Here is a 24,641-nt window from a genome sequence, read left to right as displayed (position 1 = left end):
ATATCTGAAAAACAGATGTAAATTCACAAAACCATTTGCAGTTTAAATAACTATTAAAAGTCAGTCATTGTAGTGATCATTCAGTAACAATAACTAAAATCATGTAATAATGTAAGTTTTAACAAAAATTGCTTCAATAAAAAGTGTTTTATATAACTATCATTGATTAACATTACCTTTCCACATGCTGCAATATTCTCTGGTTCTTGGAAGTCTTATTGCTTAACAACAAAGTATTGCATTATCCTTATTCAACAAAGTTTATATCCAGAAAAAATAATTAGAATATAATAATCTGTTTAACTCAAGTTTGCATCACCAAAATATTTCTACTAACTGATGTGTAAACATTTCCTCACAATATTTTCAAAAATCCTGCCATTTGAATATAGACCAATCAGAAAACAGAATGGTTAATTACTTCCTGTACCTAGAGTCTACCAGGAAAGCAAATTCATCTGTGTTAACTATTTGCAAATGCTTTGCTCTTTCATTTGTGTACAAAGTGTTTATTTGCAATACCTTTGCTAACTAAATAAGCTAAGTGTTTGTTTGCAGATGCTTTGCTGTCTGCTAATTTAATAAAGTATTTGTTTGCAAAACCTTTGCAGTCTGTAATTTATCTAAGTGTTTATTTGCAAACCCTTTGCTTCAGTGTGATACGTTTTGCAGACTATTTGCAAAAGTCTGAGACAAATACTTTGCAGTCACTTGGAATATAGTTTCTGAGAAAACGAATATTTAAAATATATTCTGCAAATACATGACAAAGGGTTAAATGTGTGTGGGAGGTCCAAAATTGGCTATTTTGGCTTTTGCAGCCATACAGAGTCTTCATTTATGGTTTTATTTGATACAAACTTCTTAAATATCTTCAACAACAATAAATCTTGGATTCCATGACAAATTAGATCCAATCGTAGGTTCCAGAGTTATTTTATATATGATTACCTCCCCTGATTGTAGTCAAAATGGATTTATATCAGTAAGTACTTATAGGACTTATTTGAAATTTCATTGTTGTCATTAGTGGGACTGAGCCAATCAAAGTAGATAACTATGGACTGATTTTATGTCAAATTACCTCCCTTTATTTCAAATTAAAATGGGTATATCTCCGTAACTAATGAAGATACTGATCTGAAATTTCATTTAAGTCAACAGATTTGTTTGGCAGTTTCTTCTTTTGATCACTTACAATAATTTTCTTTTAATTACTTCCCTTTTATGTTAATATAAACAGCTTATTTTAGTAGCTTTTTTACTATTGGCCGTAGGGAAAAATCGAGACCACTTTTCTATGGTACAACATGGATGGTACCTCCAATTTTTAGGTGTAATTTGACATATCTGTACCTTGTAAGATTTTTTTTTCTTTTTGGTTAGATTTCTTTCCTTTGTTGTTCTTGTCCTTTGAACTTAGATATTTTTTCTGAGGACCTTCTTGTCCTCAAGTGCAATGATAACAGATGAGCGATATAGGGCCATCATGGCCCTCTTGTTCCCCTCAAGTTTTTTTCTGTCATGTATTTTTTCCATGATAATATGATTTATTATTACATACTCATTTCTATTCCCCGTTAAGTTACACTGGTACCGGAAACGTCAATATTTTTCCATACACTGAATCCTGAATTTCATATCGGGTGCATGACGTAATTCAGTGTGTGTTACTGCACTATTTTTTTCTATTTAGTTCAGTATTGTCAATCCTTTTCAGGCTATTGAACATATTTATGATATTTACATAGTATTTATACGTGTATATGCGTATGTAATTAAAAGGTTATTATCTATTATCTTTGCATCAGATTTCAGCGATATATGACCATTTTATGTCGATTCGCCGTAAAACCCAACTCACTCACTGCATTGGGAAATATGCACTTGTTCTTCAGCGGAAGAATATTGCGCTCCTGAAGTCGCGCAGTATTTCCGCTGAAGAACTTGTGCATATTATTTCCTGATAATAAGCTAATAACCTATAATTACCTATGTAATGTAGCCTCAGGTTTACTATGGTTTTATGTATGTATACCAGACATGTCCTTGAGTATTGTATTTACATGTATACGGTTTTAAATACTGGGAAATCCACCCAGAATATGTAATAAGCCACACAACACAGGTTGTGCATACATTCAAAAATTCAATTTTGAAAAAATACATCTGTGAAGAAAAGCATAGGGGTTTTATCTTACCAAAACCGTAACAGAGCTATACGTTGTATATAATATATGTATATATACATTGTATATAATATATGTATACAGGTAGGTGAAGAATGGTCATCAGGAGTGTTTGTAGTACAGAAAGGAGATGAAGATATCCATACAGCCAATGAGAGGAGACTGAAGGTAAAGCCACACAGGTTTGAGATTTCAGTTTCAAAAAAGTTCTTTGTACCTGCATAGATTATCATACTGCCGTGATTTGGCTACTCTTGAAATGATATTGAAACTGGTTGAATCTATCATTTGAGACGTCAACCCTAGGAATTTTTATGCTCACTGAAGAAAGGAGCATATAGTCGCCACCTTGTCTGTCCGTCTATATGTATGTCCATCTGTCCGTCCATCACACTTCTTGTCCGGAGGATAACTTAAAAAAGTATTGAAGATACCAAGTTGTAACTTTATACAATGACAGAGCTCATTGAGAGGAAGTGCAGTGACAAGGAACCATAACTCTAGGTGGTCCCATTTGAATTATCTCCCTTTTTGAAAACCTTGTCTGGGGTATAATTTGAATACTAAGTAAGATATTGACTTCATACTTTGAATATTCATAGAGGTCAGTGAGAGGGAAAACCACAACTCTTGCTGACCACATTTCTCCTTATCTTAACCTCCGTGACTGAAAAGCCCCTTGAGCTACAGTAATTTTGAGGAGCATCCATCAGTGTTACTGATCGCCTTGTTTATATGCTACACTTAACACAGGTGTTTGAAGCTTAATCAGTAAAATATATATGCTGGTTAGATCTCTTCATAGTATATTAAGTGGGTGGGATATGATAAAACATATATTTATTGATAGAGCTTCAAGAGCCTGTGAGCATAGTTTCCTGCATTTTGAAGTAGTTTTGGTTTTTAGGGCTCTGGCATTTAAATTAATGCTTCCACCTTGCTACCAGTCTGCTATGTAAAAGGGTACAAAATAAAGAATACTAATATATGCAAACTTCATTTTTGTCTTATCTTTTTTTTTTGAAACATTTAGAACAAAAATTTTATGATCAAATTGTTACATTAAGAAGATAGGCACTGCACAGTGGGAAAGAATTTTATCTTAGTTGCAGGATTTTCTTTTTTGCATTTGTTTTGTCAACAATTTGATTCATTCATGTTCTTCTATATATAAAGGAGTTGATAGGTGATGTAGCGGGGAAGTTACATACAGGACGCAGCAGAAATGATCAAGTTGCTGTTGATATGAGATTGTGGTTTAGAAATGCTGCGAGTTCTCTTAAATCTCGTCTTGTTGATCTCATGAGAGTGATGGTACAAAGAGCTGAAAGGTAACATTGTTTATCTCCCCTATAAGACCACATATTCCGAAAGAAATACAGGTATGAGATAATATCATCTCACTCAGCTTTCTAACATTGCACACATCTTTGTAGTTAGACTGAATTTTATCTCCTTATTTATGAAAAAGCTCACTAAATATACCACATACAGTGTGACATGTTCATAGTATTTGAAAAACAAGGACATAAGTCTACCAGGAAAAGCTACATTCAGAGAACGCAGTCGCCCATACAATACAACAAACAACCGTTCACAGATGATGGCTTAATTGTTATATGACATCATTGTATATGACATCACTGTTATATGACATCACTGTATAAGACGTCACTGTTATATCACAACACTGTATATGCCATCACTGTTATATGACATCACTGTATAAGACGTCACTGTTATATGACATCACTGTATAAGACGTCACTGTTATATGACATCACTGTATATGCCATCTCTGTTATATGACATCACTGTAATGATCTGGTTTATTTACAATAAGAAAACTACCATGTCAGGTAAGGTGTAGAAATAAGAAATCCCATCTGAGTTTGAATTGTGTTATAAAACTCATTGTAGGACCTCGTTTTTGGACAAAGTCCTCCCCTCAGTCCAAAACACTAGGGCATGACAGACTCCTCGTGTATATCTCATGCTGGCTCAAAGAGCTGAGATTGTTTTTTAGATATTCTTATATTACAGTGATATGAATATTTTATATATTGATAGAATAAGTATTTTACATTCAAGTTATATATTAAAGTTTAATATTTCAGTGACATATGAGTACTTAATTAGACAATGGTAAGAGATAAAGGTAATGTATACCATATTTCAGTGAGATAAATACAATGTATACTGTATTTCAGTGAGATAAATGAAATGTTTACTGTATTTCAGTGAGATAAATACAATGTTTACTGTATTTCAGTGAGATACTGTATTTCAGTGAGATAAATACAATGTTTACTGTATTTCAGTGAGATAAATGAAATGTTTACTGTATTTCAGTGAGATAAATACAGTGTGTACTGTATTTCAGTGAGATAAATACAATGTGTACTGTATTTCAGAGAGATAAATACAGTGTATACTGTATTTCAGTGAGATAAATACAATGTGTACTGTATTTCAGTGAGATAAATACAGTGTATACTGTATTTCAGTGAGATAAATATACTATATTTCAGTGAGATAAATACAATGTGTACTGTATTTCAGACCGATAAATACAGTGTATACTATATTTCAGTGAGATAAATACAATGTGTACTGTATTTCAGACAGATAAATAGAGTGTATACTGTATTTCAGTGAGATAAATACAATGTGTACTGTATTTCAGACAGATAAATACAGTGTATACTGTATTTCAGTGAGATAAATACAATGTTTACTGTATTTCAGTGAGATAAATGAAATGTTTACTGTATTTCAGTGAGATAAATACAGTGTGTACTGTATTTCAGAAAGATAAATACAATATATACTATATTTCAGTGAGATAAATACAATGTGTACTGTATTTCAGAAAGATAAATACAGTGTATACTATATTTCAGTGAGATAAATACAATGTGTACTGTATTTCAGAAAGATAAATAGAGTGTATACTATATTTCAGTGAGATAAATACAATGTGTACTGTATTTCAGAAAGATAAATAGAGTGTATACTATATTTCAGTGAGATAAATACAATGTTTACTGTATTTCAGAAAGATAAATACAGTGTATACTATATTTCAGTGAGATAAGTGTAATATATACTGTGTTTCAGTGAGATAAATGCAGTGTTTACAGTATTTCAGTGAGGTCAATGTAATGTATAGTGTACTTCAGTGGGATAAGAAAAATTTGTGACCGCTTGATGTCCATCGTCCGTCATCAGTCGTCCGTCGTGCGTCGTCTGTCAACAATTTCTAAAAAAATCTTCTTGAAAACCACTGGGCAGAATTTCACCAAACTTCACAGGAATGATCCGTGGGTGGCCCCCTTTCAAAATTGTTCAAAGAATTGAATTCCATGCAAAACTGGTTGCCATGGCAACCGAAAGGAAAAACTTTAAAAATCTTCTTGTCCAAAACCACAGGGCCTAGGGCTTTGATATCTGGTGTGTAGCATCATCTAGTGGTCCTCTACCAAATTTATTCAGATTAACCCCCTAGGATCAAATATGGCCCTGCCCGTTGGTCACATAGTTTATATAGACTTTTATAGGGAAAACTTTGAAAATCTTCTTGTACAAAACCACATGGCTTAGGGCTTTGATATTTGGCATATATAGCATCATCTAGTGGTCTTCAATCAAGATTGTTCAAATTATCCCCCTAGGGTCAAATATGGCCCCGCCCCGGGGGTTACATGGTTTATATAGGCTTATATAGGGAAAACTTTGAAAATCTTCTTGTACAAAACCACATGGTCTAGGGCTTTGATATTTTGTATGTATCATCATCTAGTGTTCCTCTACCAAGACTGTTCGTTCAAATTATCCCCCTAGGGTCAAATATGGCCCCACCCCAGGGGTCCCAAATTTTACATAGACTTGTATAGGAAAAAAAGTTTAAAAGTCTTCTTGTCTGAAACAACAACACTTAGACCTTTGATATTTGGTTTGTAGCATTGTCTTATGGTCCTCAACCAAAATTGTTCAAATTGTACCCCTTGGGTGAAAAGAGGCACTGCCCTGGGGGTCCCAAGTTTTATATAGACTTATATAGGAAAAAGCTTTAAAAATCTTCTTGTATCATAGCTCGGTGTTTTTTCTTAACACATTTGGTGCAGGTAAATCGTATACACTTAGTACAGGGTGCGGTAACTAAAAGTGTGCAGGTATTTAATACCCGTACGCTAGTTACCGCACTGTTGGGTACGAAAGTATGCCAGCATGTCTGGAACAGTACACAGCGAAGTGTATCTTATTGATTTTCTACTCTCGCATTGGTTTATTTTACCTGGGCTTTACACATTTGTAAAGCAAGGATTTTAAGTATACACTGAACTGCTGTATATGGCAGTGTGGAACGCCTACAACAACCATATATGGATGGCTATGCCCCCTCGTACAAATCGTTTACCCTCGAGTTTCAGTGCTCTTTCTATTACTTGTCTGAACATACGACCTAGGCTTTTGATATTTGGTATGATGCATTGTCTAGTAGTCCTCTACCAAAATTGTTCAAATTATGCCCCTTGGGTTAAAAGAGGCCCCGCCCTGGGGTCACTTAGTTATTATGTGAGTTATATAGGAAAAATACTTGAAAAATCATCTGAACCTATTTCCACGATTGTTTAATTATAATTACCTGATGACCCCAAGTAATATGATGTCACTTGACTGTGACCTTGACCTACTGACCTACTTTCTTGTTTTTAGCTCGACTATTCGAAGAATAGTCTAGCTATTCTACTCACCTGGCGTCGGCGTCGGCGTCACACCTTGGTTAAGTTTTTGCATGCAAGTACATACAGCTATCATTTAAAGGCATATAGCTTTGAAACTTATTTATTCTTTTTCTAGGTCAATTACCAACCTCTCTGGGTCAAGTCCCATAACTCTGACATGTATTTTGAGCAAATTATGCCCCCTTTTGGACTTAGAAAATTTTGGTTAAAGTTTTACATGCAAGTTACTATCTCCAAAACTAATGCAGATATTGAATTGAAACTTCACATGTGTCTTTGGGGTTATAAAACTAGTTGATAGCACCAAGTCCCATAACTCTGACCTTCATTTTGGCCAAATTATGCCCCCTTTTGGACTTAGAAAATTCTGGTTAAAGTTTTGCGTGGAAGTACATACAGCTATTACTAAAAGGCATATAGATTTGAAACTTATTTTTTCTTTTTCTTGATCAATTACCTACCTCACTGGGTCAAGTCCCATAACTCTTACATGTATTTTGAGCAAATCATGCCCCCTTTTGGACTTAGAAAATTCTGGTTAAAGTTTTACCTGCAAGTTACTATCTCCAAAACTAATGCAGATATTGAATTGAAACTTCACATGTGTCTTCGGGGTTATAAAACTAGTTGATAGCACCAAGTCCCATAACTCTGACCTTCATTTTGACCAAATTATTCCCCCTTTTGGACTTAGAAAATTCTGGTTAAAGTTTTGCGTGCAAGTACATACAGCTATTACTAAAAGGCATATAGACTTGAAACTTATTATGTCTCCCCCAGGAGACATATTGTTTTTGCCCTGTCCGTCCGTCCGTCCGTCCTTCCGTCCGTCCGTCCGTACGTCACACTTCATTTCCGAGCAATAACTGGAGAACCATTTGACCTAGAACCTTCAAACTTCATAGTGTTGTAGGGCTGCTGGAGTAGACGACCCCTATTGTTTTTGGGGTCACTCCATCAAAGGTCAAGGTCACAGGGGCCTGAACATTGAAAACCATTTCCGATCAATAACTAGAGAACCACTTGACCCAGAATGTTGAAACTTTATAGGATGATTGGTCATGAAGAGTAGATGACCCGTATTAATTTTGGGGTCACTCCGTCAAAGGTCAAGGTCACAGGGGCCTGAACATTGAAAACCATTTCCAATCAATAACTAGAGAACCACCTGACCCAGAATGTTGAAACTTCATAGAATGCTTGTACATGCAAAGTAGATGACCCCTATCGATTTTGGGGTCACTCCATTAAAGGTCAAGGTCACAGGGGCCTGAACATTGAAAACCATTTCCGGTCAGTAACTTGAGAACCACTTGACCCAGAATGTTGAAACTTAATAGGATGATTGGTCATAAAGAGTAGATGACCCCTAATGATTTTGGGGTCACTCTGTGAAAGGTCAAGGTCACAGGGGCCTGCACATTGAAAACCATTTCCGGTCAGTAACTTGAGAACCACTTGACCCAGAATGATGAAAATTCATAGGATGATTAGTCATGCAGAGTAGATGAATCCTAGCGATTTTAGGGTCACTCTGTTAAAGGTCAAGGTCACAGGGGCCTGAACATGGAAAACCATTTCCAATCAATAACTTGAGAACCTCTCGACCCAGAATGTTGAAACTTCATAGGATGATTGTTCATGCAGAGTAAATGACCCTTATTGTTTTTGGGGTCACTCCGTTAAAGGTCAAGGTCACAGGGGCCTGAACATTTATAACCAGTTCCGATCAATAACTTGAGAACCACTTGACCCAGAATGTTGAAACTTCATAGGATGATTGAACATGCAGAGTAGATGACCCCTATTGGTTTTGGGGTCAGTCTATTAAAGGTCAAGGTCACAGTGGCCTGTTCATGTAAAATCATTTTTTGGAAATAACTTGAGAACCACTTGACCTACAATGTTGAAACTTAATAGGATGATTGGACATGCAGAGTACATAACCCCTATTTATTTTGAGGTCACTTGATCAAAGGTCAGGGTCACAGGAGCCTGAACAGTGACTTGAGAACCACTAGGCCACGAGTGTTGAAATTTAGCGGGATGACTGGACATGCCAAGTAGATGATCCCTATTGCAGCCAACCATCAGTGTCTCTTTGACTTTCGCTCCTGACCCCTATTGAGTTCTTGCCTATAGGACTTTGCATTGGGGGAGACATGCGCTTTTTTACAAAAGCATTTTCTAGTTTTTTCTTTTTCTAGATCAATTACCTACCTCACTGGGTCAAGTCCCGTAACTCTGACATGTATTTTGGCCAAATAATGCCCCCTTTTGGACTTAGAAAATTCTGGTTAAAGTTTTGCGTGCAAGTGCATACAGCTATTACTAAAAGGCATATAGATTTGAAACTTATTTTTTCTTTTTCTAGGTCAATTACCTACCTCACTGGGTCAAGTCCCATAACTCTGACATGTATTTTGGGTAAATTTTACCCCCTTTTGGACTTAGAAAATTCTGGTTAAAGTTTTACATGCAAGTAACTATCTCCAAAACTACTACAGATATTAAATTGAAACTTCACTCGGTCTTCGGGGTTATAAAACTAGTTGATAGCACCATGTCCCATAACTCTGATGTGTATTTTGGGCAAATTATGCCCCCTTTTGGACTTAGAAAATCCTGGTTAAAGTTTTGCGTGGAAGTACATACAGCTATTACTAAAAGGCATATAGCTTTGAAACTTATTTATTCTTTTTCTAGGTCAGTTACCAACCTCACTGGGTCAAGTTCCTTAACTCTTAACATGTGTTTTGAGCAAATTATGCCCCCTTTTGGACTTAGAAAATTCTGGTTAAAGTTTTACATGCAAGTTACTATCCCCAAAACTAATGCAGATATTGAATTGAAACTTAACATGTTTCTTCGGGGTTATAAAACTAGTTGATAACATCAAGTCCCATAACTCTGATATGTATTTTGGTCAAATTATGTCCCCTTTCGAACTTAAAACTCTTTTGATATTTAACATTTTGGGTAATAATTTCCTGCTTCTGTGACAATATTTCGAATAGTCGAGCTTGGCTGTCTTACGGACAGCTCTTGTTTAAGATACAGCCTTGAAATTTTGATGACATACACAGTTTTGCACACTAATCGTAAAACTGAATTTCATACCTACTGACTTTCTTAATATTTTATCATCATTTTGACATTTGAAAAATGTAGCTCATATTACTCAGGTGAGCGATCCAGGGTCATCATGACCCTCTTGTTACTATATTTCAGTAAGATAAGTAATTTTTACCATATTTCAGTGAGATAAGTAAGTTTTACCATATTTTAGTGAGATCAGTGTAATGCATAGGGTATTTCAGTGAGACAAGTGTAATGTATAGTGTACTTCAGTGAGACAAGTGTAATGTATAGTGTACTTCAGTGAGATAAGAGTAATTTTTACTATATTTCAGTGAGATAAGTAAGTTTTACCATATTTCAGTGAGATCAATGTAATGCATAGGGTATTTCATTTAGCCTGCTTGCTCAACTGAATAGGGAGAGCACTGATCTACAGATTTTCATGTTTTGAGTTCTATTCCTGGTCGAGGGATATGTTCTCCATGATGATTTATTAAAGATACTGTGTCAAAAATCATTTGTTATCCACAGTTGATTCATGAGGAGAAGTTGACAGTTACTTGTGAAGAACAGGTTAGTACTGGTTCATAATCAAGGAACACAGGTAGGTTAACTGTACATCACTAAAATACTGTTGAAAAACAGCCCTGAACCCAAAAACAAACAAATTTCATTTAGATAATTTTCATGAATATTTCATTGAGATCAGTGGGACCTCCATGACAGAATGGTTAAGGTCGCTGACTTCTAATCACTTGCCCCTCATGGATGTGGGTTCGAACCTCACTGTGGGTGTTGAATTCTTCATGTGAGGAAGCCATCCAGCTGGCTTGCGTAAGGTCGGTGGTTCTACCCAGGTGCCGGCTTGTGATGAAATAATGCACGGAGGGGCACCTGGTGTCTTCCTCCACCATCAAAGCTGGAAGTCGCCATATGACCTATCATGTGTCAGTGCAACGTTAAACCCAACAAAAATAAATAAATTCATTGAGATCAGTAGTTTACATTCCAGTTAGTTGTTGTATTTATTTCTGTGAGGTAAATATTTCTTATTTCTCTGAGATATAAATGTTGTATTTTAGTGAGATATAAATGTTTTATTTTAGTGAGATATATATGTTGTATTTTAGTGAGATATATAAAATGAAGTGGTATTTTAGTGAGAAATATATGTTGTACTTTAGTGAGATATATATGTTGTATTTTAGCGAGATATATAAAATGAAGTTTTATTTTAGTGAGATATATATATTGTACATGTATTTTAGTGAGATATATATATTTTATTTCAGTGAAGTAAAAGTTTTAATGCCAGGTTATACCCACTTACAGAGAGCCCAACCAATTAGATGGAGTCATTGGATCATGAGGTAACAACTTTATACAAGTTATCCGTTGCATCTGTGTCCATATACATAAACGACTTAAATAGTAGATAAACAGTTAAACGTAAATTTGTTTATAACATATTTACACAAATGGAATGTGGTAGATCTTTCTGTAGTTGCAGAGTACACATTCATGCCAAGTTTCATTACAATCCTTACTAATTAATTACAGATCAAAAAGAAAATTTAGCATTTTTAGCTCACCTGTCACAAAGTGACAATGTGAGCTTTTGTGATTGCACAGCGTCCGTCGTCCATCTGTGCGTGCGTAAACTTTTGCTTGTGACCACTCTAGAGGTCACATCTTTCATGGGATCTTTATGAAAATTGGTCAAACTGTTTATCTTGATGATATCTAGGTCATGTTCGAAACTGGGTCATGTGCGGTCCAAAACTAGGTCAGTAGGTCTAAAAATAGAAAGTCCTTCTGACCTCCCTAGAGGCCATATTTTTCAATAGATCTTCATGAAAATTGGCCAGAATGTTTATCTTGATGATATCTAGGTCAAGGTCAGTAGGTCAAATAATTGAAAAACCTTGTGACCTCTCTAGAGGCGATATTTTTCATGGAATCTGTATGAAAGTTGGTCTGAATAGTCATCTTGATGACATCTAGATAAAATTTGAAACTGGGTCAACTGTGGTCAAAAACTAGGTCAGTAGGTCTATGTCGTCCGTGTGTAAACTTTTGCTTGTGACCACTTTATAAGATCCAGCCTTGAAAGGAGGGGTCCCAGTTAGGTGTCTGCGCAAAATGTTTTTTAATTTTATTTATATTTTGTGGTAATATACCTACATGTATTAAGTTTCATTAACAAGTGTTACTTTTGCTTGTGACCACTCTAGAGGTCACATCTGTCATGGGATCTTTATGAAAATTGGTCAAACTGTTTATCTTGATGATATCTAGGTCATGTTCGAAACTGGGTCATGTGCGGTCCAAAACTAGGTCAGTAGGTCTAAAAATAGAAAGTCCTTCTGACCTCCCTAGAGGCCATATTTTTCAATAGATCTTCATGAAAATTGGCCAGAATGTTTATCTTGATGATATCTAGGTCAAGTGTGAAACTGGCTCATGTGCGATCTAAAAAAACTAGGTCAGTAGGTCTAAAAATAGAAAATCTTTGTGACCTCCCTAGAGGCCATATTTTTCAATGGATCTTCATGAAAATTGGTCAGAATATTCACCGTGATGATATCTAGGTCAAGTTTGAAACTGGGTTACGTGCGGTCGAAAACTAGGACAGTAGGTCTAAAAATAGAAAAACATTGTGACCTCTCTAGAGTCCATATTTTTCAATCGATTTTCATGAAAATTGGTCAGAATGTTTACCTTGATGATATCTAGGTCAAGTTTGAAAATGGGTCAGGTGCAGCCAAAAACTAGGTCAGTAGGTCTAAAAATAGAAAAACCTTATGACCTCCCTAGAGGCCATATTTTTCAATGGATCTTCATTAAAATTGGTCAGAATGTTTACCTTGATGATATCTAGGTCATGTTCGAAACTTGGTCAGGTGCAGTCAAAAACTAGGTCAGTAGGTCTATAAATAGAAAAACCTTGTGACCTCCCTAGAGGCCATATTTAGCAATGGATCTTCATGAAAATTGGTCAGAATGTTCACCTTGATGATACCTAGGTCAAGTTTGAAACTGAGTCAGGTGCGGTCAACAACTAGGTCAGTAGGTCTAAAATAGAAAAACCTTGTGACCTCTTTAAAGTCCATACTTTTCAATGGATCTTCATGAAAATTGGTCAGAATGTTCACTTTGATGATATCTAGTTCAGATCTGAAACTGGGTCAGGTGCCATCAAAAACTAGGTCAGTAGGTCAAATAATTGAAAAACCTTGTGACCTCTCTAGAGGCGATATTTTTCATGGAATCTGTATGAAAGTTGGTCTGAATAGTCATCTTGATGACATCTAGATAAAATTTGAAACTGGGTCAACTGTGGTCAAAAACTAGGTCAGTAGGTCTATGTCGTCCGTGTGTAAACTTTTGCTTGTGACCACTTTATAAGATCCAGCCTTGAAAGGAGGGGTCCCAGTTAGGTGTCTGCGCAAAATGTTTTTTAATTTTATTTATATTTTGTGGTAATATACCTACATGTATTAAGTTTCATTAACAAGTGTTACTGTTACCAGTTTTGACTTACTCTTATAGATATTCACATTTAAAGTGGCTGGGGTAATCCGACATGTGACCAGCCAGGAACACAATTTCTGTTATTTTTTTTGAAAATGGTTCTAACTTTTTACCTGAAACTTTCACGATAAAATAACTATGCAATGGGCATTCACACAACATGTTGCATTTTAAATTGTACTGAATACTTTTTTCAGCACAGAGCCACAAAGTGGTCTAATCAAATTTACTGATTTTCAATGGACGAACTTCACCCAAAAGCTAAAACATTTTTTATCAGTTGAGATATTAAGGTGTTGTTTTCAGCAGATATTGTAAATTAAATAAACATAAAAATGACAGTATATCAGTATATTCTGATTAATATTGGAAGAGTGGTACACTCTCATACTGGGTAAAAGTGGGTGGGGTAAATAAATATTCGAAGCAACACTACAAAAATTGTACAGTTGTTATGAAATGGCCTCAGATTGTCTATTACTATCGTAATTGTGCCCCCATGAGTGGTGGGGGCATACATATTTGCTCTTGTCCGTGCGTCCGTCCGTCCATCCGTCCGTGCGTCCATCCGAAGTTCGTGACGCGCCTAGCTCAAAAAGTATTTGATATAAATTGATGAAATCTTGCAAGAGTCTTTATCATGATATGAACTTGCGCACCTTCTATTTTTCGTCTGGCTCCGCCCCCTTATTTTAGAGTTACTGCCCCTGAAATAGTCAAAAATGCACATTTTCACCTTGTGACACGCCTAGCTCAAAAAGTATTTGATATAAATTGATGAAGTCTTGCATGAGTCTTTATAATGATATATACTTGCACACCTCCTATTTTTCGTCTGGCTCCGCCCCCTATTTCTAGAGTTATGGCCCCTGAAATAGTCAAAAATGCACATTTTCACCTTGTGACACGCCTAGCTCAAAAAGTACTTGATATAGATTCATGAAACCTTGCCTTTGTCTTAATCATGATATGAATTTGCGCATCTCCTATTTTTAATCTGGGTCCGCATCCTATTACTAGAGTTATGGCCCCTGAAATAGTCAAAAATGCACATTTTCACCTTGTGACACGCCTAGCTCAAAAAGTATTTGATATAAATTGATGAGTGTTTATCATGATATGAACTTGCGCACCTACTGTTTTTTTTATCTGGGTTTGCCCCCTATTTCCAGAGTTTTGGCCCCTGAAATAGTAAAAAAACATGCACACCGTGTGTCCTACAGACACATTCTAGTTTTATCAAATACAGACTTGGTTGATAAATTTCAACAAAAAAGTTTTCTCTTTAATAAGACTTTATACATGTGTGCCATGGAAAAATCAATGCAGAAAATTTAATGTTAATTTGAACAATAGCTTTCCTCAAAATATACTGCATCAGGCAAAACCTTTTGTTAAATACATTGAGCTTTCAGGGTTAATTTGGTTTGTCTACATGTCATGTTCAAGGTCCATGCTTTTTCCATGACACACATGTATAAAGTGGGAATTTTTTTTGTTAAAATTTATCAATCAATGTGGTATTTAATAAAATTCAGATAGTAATAGACAATCGGGGACCATATCGTAACAACTGCACAATTTTTGTTGTGTTGCTTCGTATATTTATTTACCCCACCCACTTTTTCCCAGTTTGAGTGTGTACCACTCTTCCAATATTAATCAGAGTGTACTGATATACTGTCATTTTAATGTTTATTTAGTTTACACTATCTGCTGAAAATAACACCTTAATATCTGAACTAATGAAAAATGTTTTAGCTTTTTGGTAAAGTTCGTCCATTGAAAATCAGTAAGTTTGATTAGACCACTTTGTGGCTCTGTGATGAAAAAAGTATTCAGTGCAATTTAAAATGCAACATGTTGTGTGAATGTCCATTGCTTAGTTATTTTATCATGAAAGTTTCAGGTAAAAAGTTTGAACCATTTTTAAGAAAATAACAGAAATTGTGTTCCTGGCTGGTCACATGTCGGATTACCCCACCCACTTTAAATGTGAATATCTATAAAAGTAAGTCAAAACTGGTAACAGTAACACTTGTTAATGAAACTTTATACATGTAGGTATATTACCACAAAATATTAATAAAATCAAAAATCATTTTGCGCAGACACCTAACTGGGACACCCCCCCCCCCCCTCCCTTTGGATGACATGTACAGTTTTGCACACCAATCTTTAAACTGTCTTTCAGTGACCATAAATGTGACATACTGATCTACTTTCTAATATTTTAGACTCAGTTTGCCATTTGAAACATGTGGTTCAATATACTCGGGTGAGCGATTCAGGGTCATCATGACCCATTTGTTAAGATTCTGTCAAAATTTCATATTTTAAAGGTTAATGAATTAGACTTTCAAGGTTAATGATTTGGGCCCTGAACTTAAAGGCACACAGGTTGAATCTTAAAGCATTTAATTTCTTAGCAAGTGTAAAATGTTTTTATGCCCCCAGCATCTACTGATGCTGGAGGCATATAGGGATTGTCCTGTCCGCCCGTACGAGAGTAACCAAATGGGACCGTTTTGTCTAGCATCAATACCCCATACTAGAATGACTTGATATTAATGCAGATGTAACCTGTGACCATTCCTCATCTTCAGACATCACCTGACCTCAGTTTGACCTAGACCTCATTTTGGACTTAGGTTGCTTTATATTGGCCATCTCTTGGTTAACCAAATGGGACCGTTTCGTCTAGCATCAATACCCCTTACAAGAATGAATTGATACTAATAGACATTTCTAACGTAAACGTAAATCGGAAACAGATTACTGAATCCATAAATGTTATTTGCAAATAATGGTCTAAGGGAGATACTATTGCATTACTATTGGATGAAATTGTCTCCCCTAGACCACAAATTAGCCTAAAATTTTACGGATTCAGTATTCCGTTTCGTAATTACGTTTACGTTAGAAAGGTCTAATACAGATGTAAACTGTGACCATTCCTCATCTTCAAACTTCACCTGACCTCAGTTTGACCTTGACCTTGACCTCGTTTTGGACTTAGGTGCAAAATCTATTGACAAGGATGCCACTGGGGGCATCAAGCATTTATTGAACGCAGCTCCTTGTTTGGTTTTTTTTTGCGTCGTTCCACTTCAGATAAATAGTTAATTACAATTAAAATATATCACAGTATAAGAGTAACAGGTGTGTAAGTGCACTTTAGAGCAAAGAAAACGTCATTGAGAGGGTTTTGTATTTTATTGCAGTTACGTGTGGATGCTAAGAAGGGATTATGAGAGACTGGTCCAGCTTTCCGATCGTTCAAACATCAGTCCACTAGGAAGTGGTGCTATTGCTGGAAATCCATTCAATATTGACAGAGTTACCCTAGCAACTGGCAAGTCTTTATATGCAAAAGATAATACTATCAGAACAGATACATTCAAAAAGGAAAAGAAAAAAAAATCTTACAATTTGCACATCTGTCTTAAAGGAAGACAACTTTTGTAAGATTGCATCTTAGTATTACAGGCATACAACTTTTGAAATGTTTTAAATGGAGATAATCTTTGTAATGATTGCATATCTTTATTTAGGTGAGACAACTTCTGTAATGAACCCATTTTTATGTTACCTGAATGGGAAGCATAACATTACTGTTTTGTCTGTCCATACGTCTGTTCCTTGTGCAATTCTTGTTCGGAGTATTTCTCAGCAACCACTGGTTGGAATTTAGCAAAACTTCATAGGAAGTTTCACTATCAAGAGGAGATTTGCATATTTCCTCCATGTACTAGTCTGATGATTTTTCACTAAGTTATTGCCCTTTGACTATTCAACATTAATATACTATAGTTCCATTTCTTGTCCAGAGTATTCCTCAGCAACCACTAACTGGAATTCATCAAAATTTCATAGTAAGTTTTACTCCCAAGAGGAGAAGGGAATATGCGCATAATGGTTTCTTATTCTGGTTGGATGATTTACTTTAGTACCATTTCTTGTCCGGGGTATTCCTCAGCAACCATTGGCTGATATTCAGCAAAGCTTCCCTATCATAAAGAGAAGAGGCACATATCTTGTGCACACTTCCTAGCAACTACTTGCTTGAGTTCTAAGAAATTTCTTTGGAAGCTTCACTGCTGTGACAAGGTAAGTGCCCAGTCAATGAATTCCACTTTTGTTCTTTTGATATGCAACAATCATATTTCAGGGAGCATCCATCAGTTTTACCTATATTTTCTTGGGTTTGATTAAAGGGTGACAATTTTTATAATGATTCAATCACTATTTACAGATCTGAAGTTTTCTAGTGTAACAGACAACAGCTTGGATGCTGTCAGTGATCGAGATTTTATAGGTCAGTTCTATTTTATGGTATGTCATATAATTAAGATAGTTCCTGTTGTCAAGGGATTATACAGGTGGGCCGGTGTCTACTGATAACACACTTGACTGTCAATCCAGAGGTCCATGGTTCAAATCCCAGTCCAGGCACTGGAAATTGCTGAGATGCTCTTGAGTGTCTCCCACCTAACTAAAAGGCCTGGTCACCAGGAAAGACGGCTTCTCGTGTATCGGTGCTATACACCAGGCATGTGAAAGAACCAGACTGTCTATTCGCAAAGAGCTAGGCTAAGTTAGCCGGCACCTGTATCTCTCTCTGTTCTCTCTATCTCCTCTGGGGGCTTATCTCACTCTGATCCTCTGGTCAGATCGCTCTGTGTCTGTACTAGTACAGGATGAATTTCCCTGTGTGGTTGCCTTTGCTACATGTTAAGTGTTTTATCATGAAAAGGGCGCTATATAAATCTGGTATAAAATTATAACAATAATAGGATCAGTCAATATCACAAATAGACTAAGGTTATGTTGATTCTGCAAGTTCTTGCAAATGCCAATGTTTTCCACAAAAAAAACTAGCTAGCTTTCTTTAGTGCAGGTGAGTGTTGTGTAATGAAATAGAATTTCATTCTTCCATAGGTAGGGATTATCAGGTATTCTAATTAAAAATTTCATGTGCTTAGTCTTAAGTTATATGGAAAGGTGTCAGAAATTTAAAACTTGTTAGAATCACCAGTTCAATTTATGTTGTATGTTTGTGCAACAGAAGTCCTGCAGGAAAAATGGTTTAAACTCGCATCTAAGAACTTAATATTGTTCTTAAATTTTTTATATGTCTGCATGTTTGATATTAAAGGGAGACAACTTCTGTATTTGTTACATGTCTATATTGCAGGAAGACAGATTTAGTGAAAAATACTCCAATTTCACTTTTAAGAATATCTAGATACATAGATTAATTTTGTAGTCTGCAAATACAGTTTATTTTCAGTTGAGTTTTTGTCTTGGGCAAGTTTAATGAGCATACATCTAAGCAGATGGGCAGAAGATTTGATACTGTATTCCAGTAAAGAGTTTGGCTTTGTTACTCTTTCAGATGCATACAGGTAAGAATGACCCCTCTTTTTAAGGGCCAATCCAGTTGGCGCAGTAAACGGAACAAAACGACTTTCAATCATAAGTTACAGTGCCAGGTATCAAACCAGGGGCCTTCACCCTGTAGGAAAGCATCTAACCAATGTGTCCACTCAATGAGGTAGTGTTTATATTTTTTATGAACGTGTGAAAATTGTCTCACTTTATTGCAAGATATATTCCATATTCATTCAAAACAGTTTTTATACGCCCTTTTGAAAAACGGGACGTATTATGGGAACGCCACTGGCGGGCGGGCAGAGTCCACAGACTTTGTGTGGAGCATATCTTCTTCATGCATGGAGGGATTTTGATGAAACTTGAGACGGAGTGTCATTCGCAAGAACCAGGACCCTAGGTCTAAGGTCAAGGTCAAAGGATACAAGAATGAAAACTTTGTCTGGAGCATTTCTTCTTCATGCATGGAGGGATTTTGATATAACTTGGCACAAATGTTCACCACCATGAGACGGACTGTCATGCACAAGAACCAGGCCCCTAGGTCTAAGGTCAGTGTCACACTTAGAGGCCAAAGGTCAGATGCAAGAATGACTGTCCGGAGCATTTCTTCTTCATGCATGGAGGGATTTTGATGTAACTTGGCACAATTGTACACCATCATGAGACAGAGTGTCATGCACAGGTCCCTTCTTTATAATTACTTCCCTTTGTTGTTACTATAAATAACTTGTATTGTAACTTTTTCATTGCTATTATTATTATTATTTACCAGATTTTTATAGCGCTCTTTTCATCTATAAAATAAACGTTCAAAAGCGCTGTACAAACTACATATCACAGAATGATATGGACATACAATACAACACAAAAAAGTATATCAACAATAAATTGCTAGTCGTAAGGAAAATCTAGACCTCTTTTCTGTAGTACAACATGCATGTTTCATCCAATTTTGAGGTGTATTTTGACCTACCTCTACCTGGTAAGGATTTTTGTGTGGACTTAGAAATTTATTTTTTTTTTTATTTTTTTTTTTTTTTTTTTTTTTTTTTTAAGATTAACTTTTCTTAGTTGTTACTATAAATAACTTATATTGTAACTTTTTTTTAATTGACCGTAGGGAAAAACCAATACCACTTTTCTGTGGTACAACATAGATGTTACTTTCAAATTTTAGGTGTATTTTAAGGTATCTCTACCTGGTAAGGAGTTTTTTTGTGGATTTTTTAAAAACAAAAGAATTACAATAATTACTACACAACCACAGAATTAAAATTCCATTTGCAAATACAGGTGCTAGTGTAAAAAAATTTGCTTTGATGGGCGTATATTGTGACATTCTGGCACTCTTGTTTGTATTTTCTTCATTTTGACCTTGAAATATGCATTTTGAAACAAATTTTTATCTCAGTGCAGCAGACAGACATACGTAAACAAAAATGACATCAGTTATCTTTTGATGTTACAAAGGCACACATGACATAAAGTTCCATTTCATTTCATTGGTTGCTGCATGACAGAACAAAATTCTTGTCAAATAACAATATTTGAATTGAGAAATTTACTGTAAAGAAGAAAGTATGACTGCAAATTTCATCCTGTTTTAGATACACAAAAATTAGACTTTTTTTACTGTTATAAACAAGTCAATTTGACCTATGTCTCCTATACTTTGAACCACATTATTTCATTAATTTGCATAAATTCTGTATATCACTTAAATAGTGTTGAAGATTTAAAAAAAATATTAATAAAGTGAATCTTGATAAGTGATGTTGAAGTAGTAGGTATGATTGTTGGTAAGGTACAAGGTAATGTTTTCTTTTATATATATTTCTTGTAGTACTGGAAGCAGTCTAATGCCGCAGAAGAAAAACTCAGACAGTCTGGAATTGATCCGTGGTAAATCTGGAACAATATTTGGCAGGGTGTGTATAAGTTAAAGTTCCATAAGGCTTTAAATTTTATGTTAAAAAGAGATCAAACAGCTGTCCAAATAGGTGTTACGCATGATTACAGGGTTAGAAAATCACTACCTTGAATTCTGCACATGAACTTACACTGTCAGAGCCATAAAGGGAGATAATTAAAAATAATGGATTCAATAAAACTCTGCTGTGTTAATCAGTATTCAGGCCTTTGACAAATGCTAGAGAAAACAGTTATATTAATTTCTTGATATTTCATGCCCATAACAAAAAATGTAGCAGCCACATTATAAACAAAGGCATTATGAGCCTTTAAGTTTTGAAATAGGGTTAGGTTATTAAATTGGACCAGTAATAAGAGATTCATAATTTTAATTCATTAATGGGGGTTGGGATTATCACCATCTCAAACTGTCTTTAATTTAGCCGATGTCCTTGTCTTCAGCTTTTTGCCTTGTTAGCTGACCTGAACTATGCTCGGAATGAGGTATTAATACAGGTGGATGGTCCGGTGTCAATGTTCCTGGATTTAAGATTTTTATTTTAACATGTTCTCTTTAGAATTTTATGAAACTTGGTCTGTAGCATCGTGGCATGGACATCTCTCAAGTTCATTCGAATGGTTTTGATTGGCCCCTTCTACTGGCCACCAGAGCTAAAAATAGAAAATAAACTCTTAGCAATTTCTCATGTATCATGTGATGGATCTTGACCAAACTTGGTCTAGAGTACCCTCTTGGTTGGACCTCTTGGTTACTCATTTTGGGGTCCATTATTGCAAAAAAAATAGAAAAACCTTTAAATAACTTAATGCTTAATTGATGTTCACCAAACTTGGTCAGAAGCCAGGTGAAAAGGTCAAGGTCTTCCTTGCGTGATTTACTAGAACCTCCTGTTATTTTGTTAGTACTAAAATAACATCAAATTAAACAAGAGTCGACAGTATTTAGTGCACTGATGGTTATTGTTAAACATTATATTTCGTATTCTGACCAATGCTACATACATGACATTGTTAAACATTATTTTTCATATTCTGACAAATGCTACATACTTGTCATTTGGTTCTTCTAGTGCTGTGGTTTCATGATGACTTTGAAAGGTATTCCGAGCACATACAACAAAGATTTACAGGTAAGACTGTGTTGTGACACTATTTATAACTATTTCAGCTCATCTGACTTTTCTAGGTATTGCCATCACTTGATCATCAGTGTTGGTTTTGACTAAGAGTTTTGTTTAGGTCCAATATTTAGCTCACCTGAGCACAAAGTGTGATCACCCTGTGTCCGTCGTCCGTCGGCGGCGGTATCGTCAGCAATTTGACTGTTAACACTCTAGAGGTCACAATTTTGACCCAATCTTAATGAAACTTGGTTAGAATGTTACCCAGTAATAAAATCTTGGAGGAGTTTGATATTGGGTCAGCTGGGGTGAAAAACTAGGTCACCATGTCAAATCAAAGGACAAGATTGTTAACACTCTAGAGGTCACAAATTTGGCCCAATCTTAAATGAAACTTGGTCAGAATGTTACCCTCAATAAAATCTTGGACAAGTTTGATATTTGGTCATCCGGAGTCAAAAACTAGGTCACCAGGTCAAATCAAAGGAAAAACTTGTTAACACTGTAGAGGCAACATTTATAATGTATCTTCATGAAACTTGGTCAGAATGTTAATCTTGATTATCTATAGGTCAAGTTCAAATCCGGGTTTGATGGGATGAAAAACTAGGTCACCAGGTCATTTCAAACGGAAAACTTGTTAACACTCTAGAGGCCACATTTATGATTGTATCTTCATGAAACTTAGTCAGAATGTTAATCTTGATGATCTTTAGTTCAAGTTTGAATTTTGGTTATGTGGGGTCAAAAACTAGGTCACAGGGTCAGATCAAAGGAAAAGCTAGTTTACAATGTAGAGGCCACATTTATGACCGTATCTTAATAAACCTTGGTCAGAACGTTAAGCTTGATTATCCATAGGTCAAGTTCAAATCTGGGTCAGGTGAGATCAAAAACTAGGTCACTAGGTCATTCAAAGGAAAAGCTTGTTAACACTCTTGAGTCCACATTTATGACTGTATCTTCATGAAACTTAGTCAGAATATTAATTTTGGTGATCTTTATGTCAAGGTCGAATCTTGGTCATGTGGGGTCAAAAACTAGGTCACAGGGTCAAATCAAAGGAATAGCTATTTAACACTTTAGATGTCACATTTATGACCATATCTTAATGAAACTTGGTCAGAATGTAAAACTTTATGATCTTTAGGTCAGTAGGTAGGTGAGCGATACAGGGCCTTCATTGCCGTCTTGTTTCAAATTAGAATGGTATATCTCTTTCACTAATGAAAATACTGATCTGAAATTTCATTTATGCCATCAGGTGGACTTGGACAATCAGTGAAGATACATATTGACTGATTTTATGACAAATTACCTCCCTTTATCTTTTATGTAAATGAATATACCTTGCAACTTCCAATGAGATTGGTTTGAAACTTGATTTATGTCTTCGATGGTAAGAAATTTCTACTTTAACTTACTTTTCTAATATATTGTTGTAAAGCTTGTACTCTCTATCTTCTACATGCATATACCAATGCATGATTACCTCCCCTGATTTTAATAAAAATGGATTTATTTCAGTAAGTATTTATAGGACTTATTTGAAATTTCACTATTGTCACTGAGACAATCAGGGAAGATAACTATGAACTGATTTTATTAATCCCCGGCCACAAGTGGTGGGGGTTATAGGAATGGTCTCCGTCTGTCCGTAACACTTTCGTGTCCGCTCCATATCTCCTAAACCCCTTGAAGGATTTTCATGAAACTTGGGTCAAATGATCTCATCAAGACGATGTGCAGAACGCATGAGTCAGCCATGCCAGCTCAAGGTCAAGGTCACAACTCAAGGTCAAAGGTTTGAGCCTTCCGTTTTGTATCCGCTCTGTATCTCCTAAATCCCTTGAAGGAATTTTATAAAACTTGGGTCAAATGATCACCTCATCAAGACGATGTGCAGAACCCATGAGTCGGCCATGCTGGCTCAAGGTCAAGGTCACAGCTTAGGGTCAAAGGTTTGAGCCTTCCATTTTGTGTCCACTCTGTATCTCCTAAACCCCTTAAACGATTTTCATCAAACTCGGGTTAAATGATCATCTCATTAAGAGCTCATGAGTGAACCATGTCAGCTCAAGGTCAAGGTCACAACTCAAGGTCAAAGGTTTGAGCTCTGTATTTCCTAAACCCCTTGAATGATTTTCATGAAACTTGGGTCATACGATCACCTCATCAAAAAAAAAAGACGTTGTGCAGAATTCATGAGTCTTTCACTATCCATTACAGTGGCGGGGGATTTAGCTGTCTTTCAGACTGCCTTGTGTCAAATTACTTCCCTTTGTTTCAATTTAAAATGGGTGTATCTCATTAACCAATGAAGATTTAGATTTGAAATATCATTTATGCGATGGACTTGGATATCAGGGTAGATAACTTTTGACTGAATTTATGACAAATTACCTCCCTTAACTTTATGTAAATGAATATACCTCAGCAGCATCTAATGAGATTGCTTTTAAATGTTATTTAAGTCTTCCAGGGTAAGTTATAGTATTGCTAGTACAAAAATGCAGCATTTGAGCCAATGACCCTCAGACTTGGTATGGAGATTGGCTATGACTATTATGTGACCCATAGGTCAAAAGGGACTGTTACAAGAAAATATTCATCCTGATGATATATAAAGTGTGTGGCTA

At 35.7% G+C, this 24,641-nt stretch overlaps 1 protein-coding gene across 1 annotated transcript in view; it reads left to right on the top strand.

The window, feature by feature from the left end:
* The window catches only part of LOC123533981 (argininosuccinate lyase-like), a 57,874-nt gene that overhangs the window by 22,507 nt on the left and 10,726 nt on the right, over positions 1-24,641 (top strand). Inside the window, exons 4-11 of the mRNA XM_045315993.2 lie at positions 2,274-2,357; positions 3,366-3,520; positions 11,311-11,388; positions 16,777-16,907; positions 17,808-17,870; positions 18,846-18,960; positions 20,793-20,877; positions 21,952-22,011. Of these exons, the coding sequence (XP_045171928.2) occupies positions 2,274-2,357; positions 3,366-3,520; positions 11,311-11,388; positions 16,777-16,907; positions 17,808-17,870; positions 18,846-18,960; positions 20,793-20,877; positions 21,952-22,011 (771 nt within the window). The remainder of the gene's footprint in view (positions 1-2,273; positions 2,358-3,365; positions 3,521-11,310; positions 11,389-16,776; positions 16,908-17,807; positions 17,871-18,845; positions 18,961-20,792; positions 20,878-21,951; positions 22,012-24,641) is intronic.

Source organism: Mercenaria mercenaria, chromosome 12 (genome assembly GCF_021730395.1).
Source record: "Mercenaria mercenaria strain notata chromosome 12, MADL_Memer_1, whole genome shotgun sequence".
NCBI classification, from domain to species: Eukaryota; Metazoa; Mollusca; class Bivalvia; order Venerida; family Veneridae; genus Mercenaria; species Mercenaria mercenaria.
This window is presented reverse-complemented; position numbering and strand designations above follow the sequence as displayed.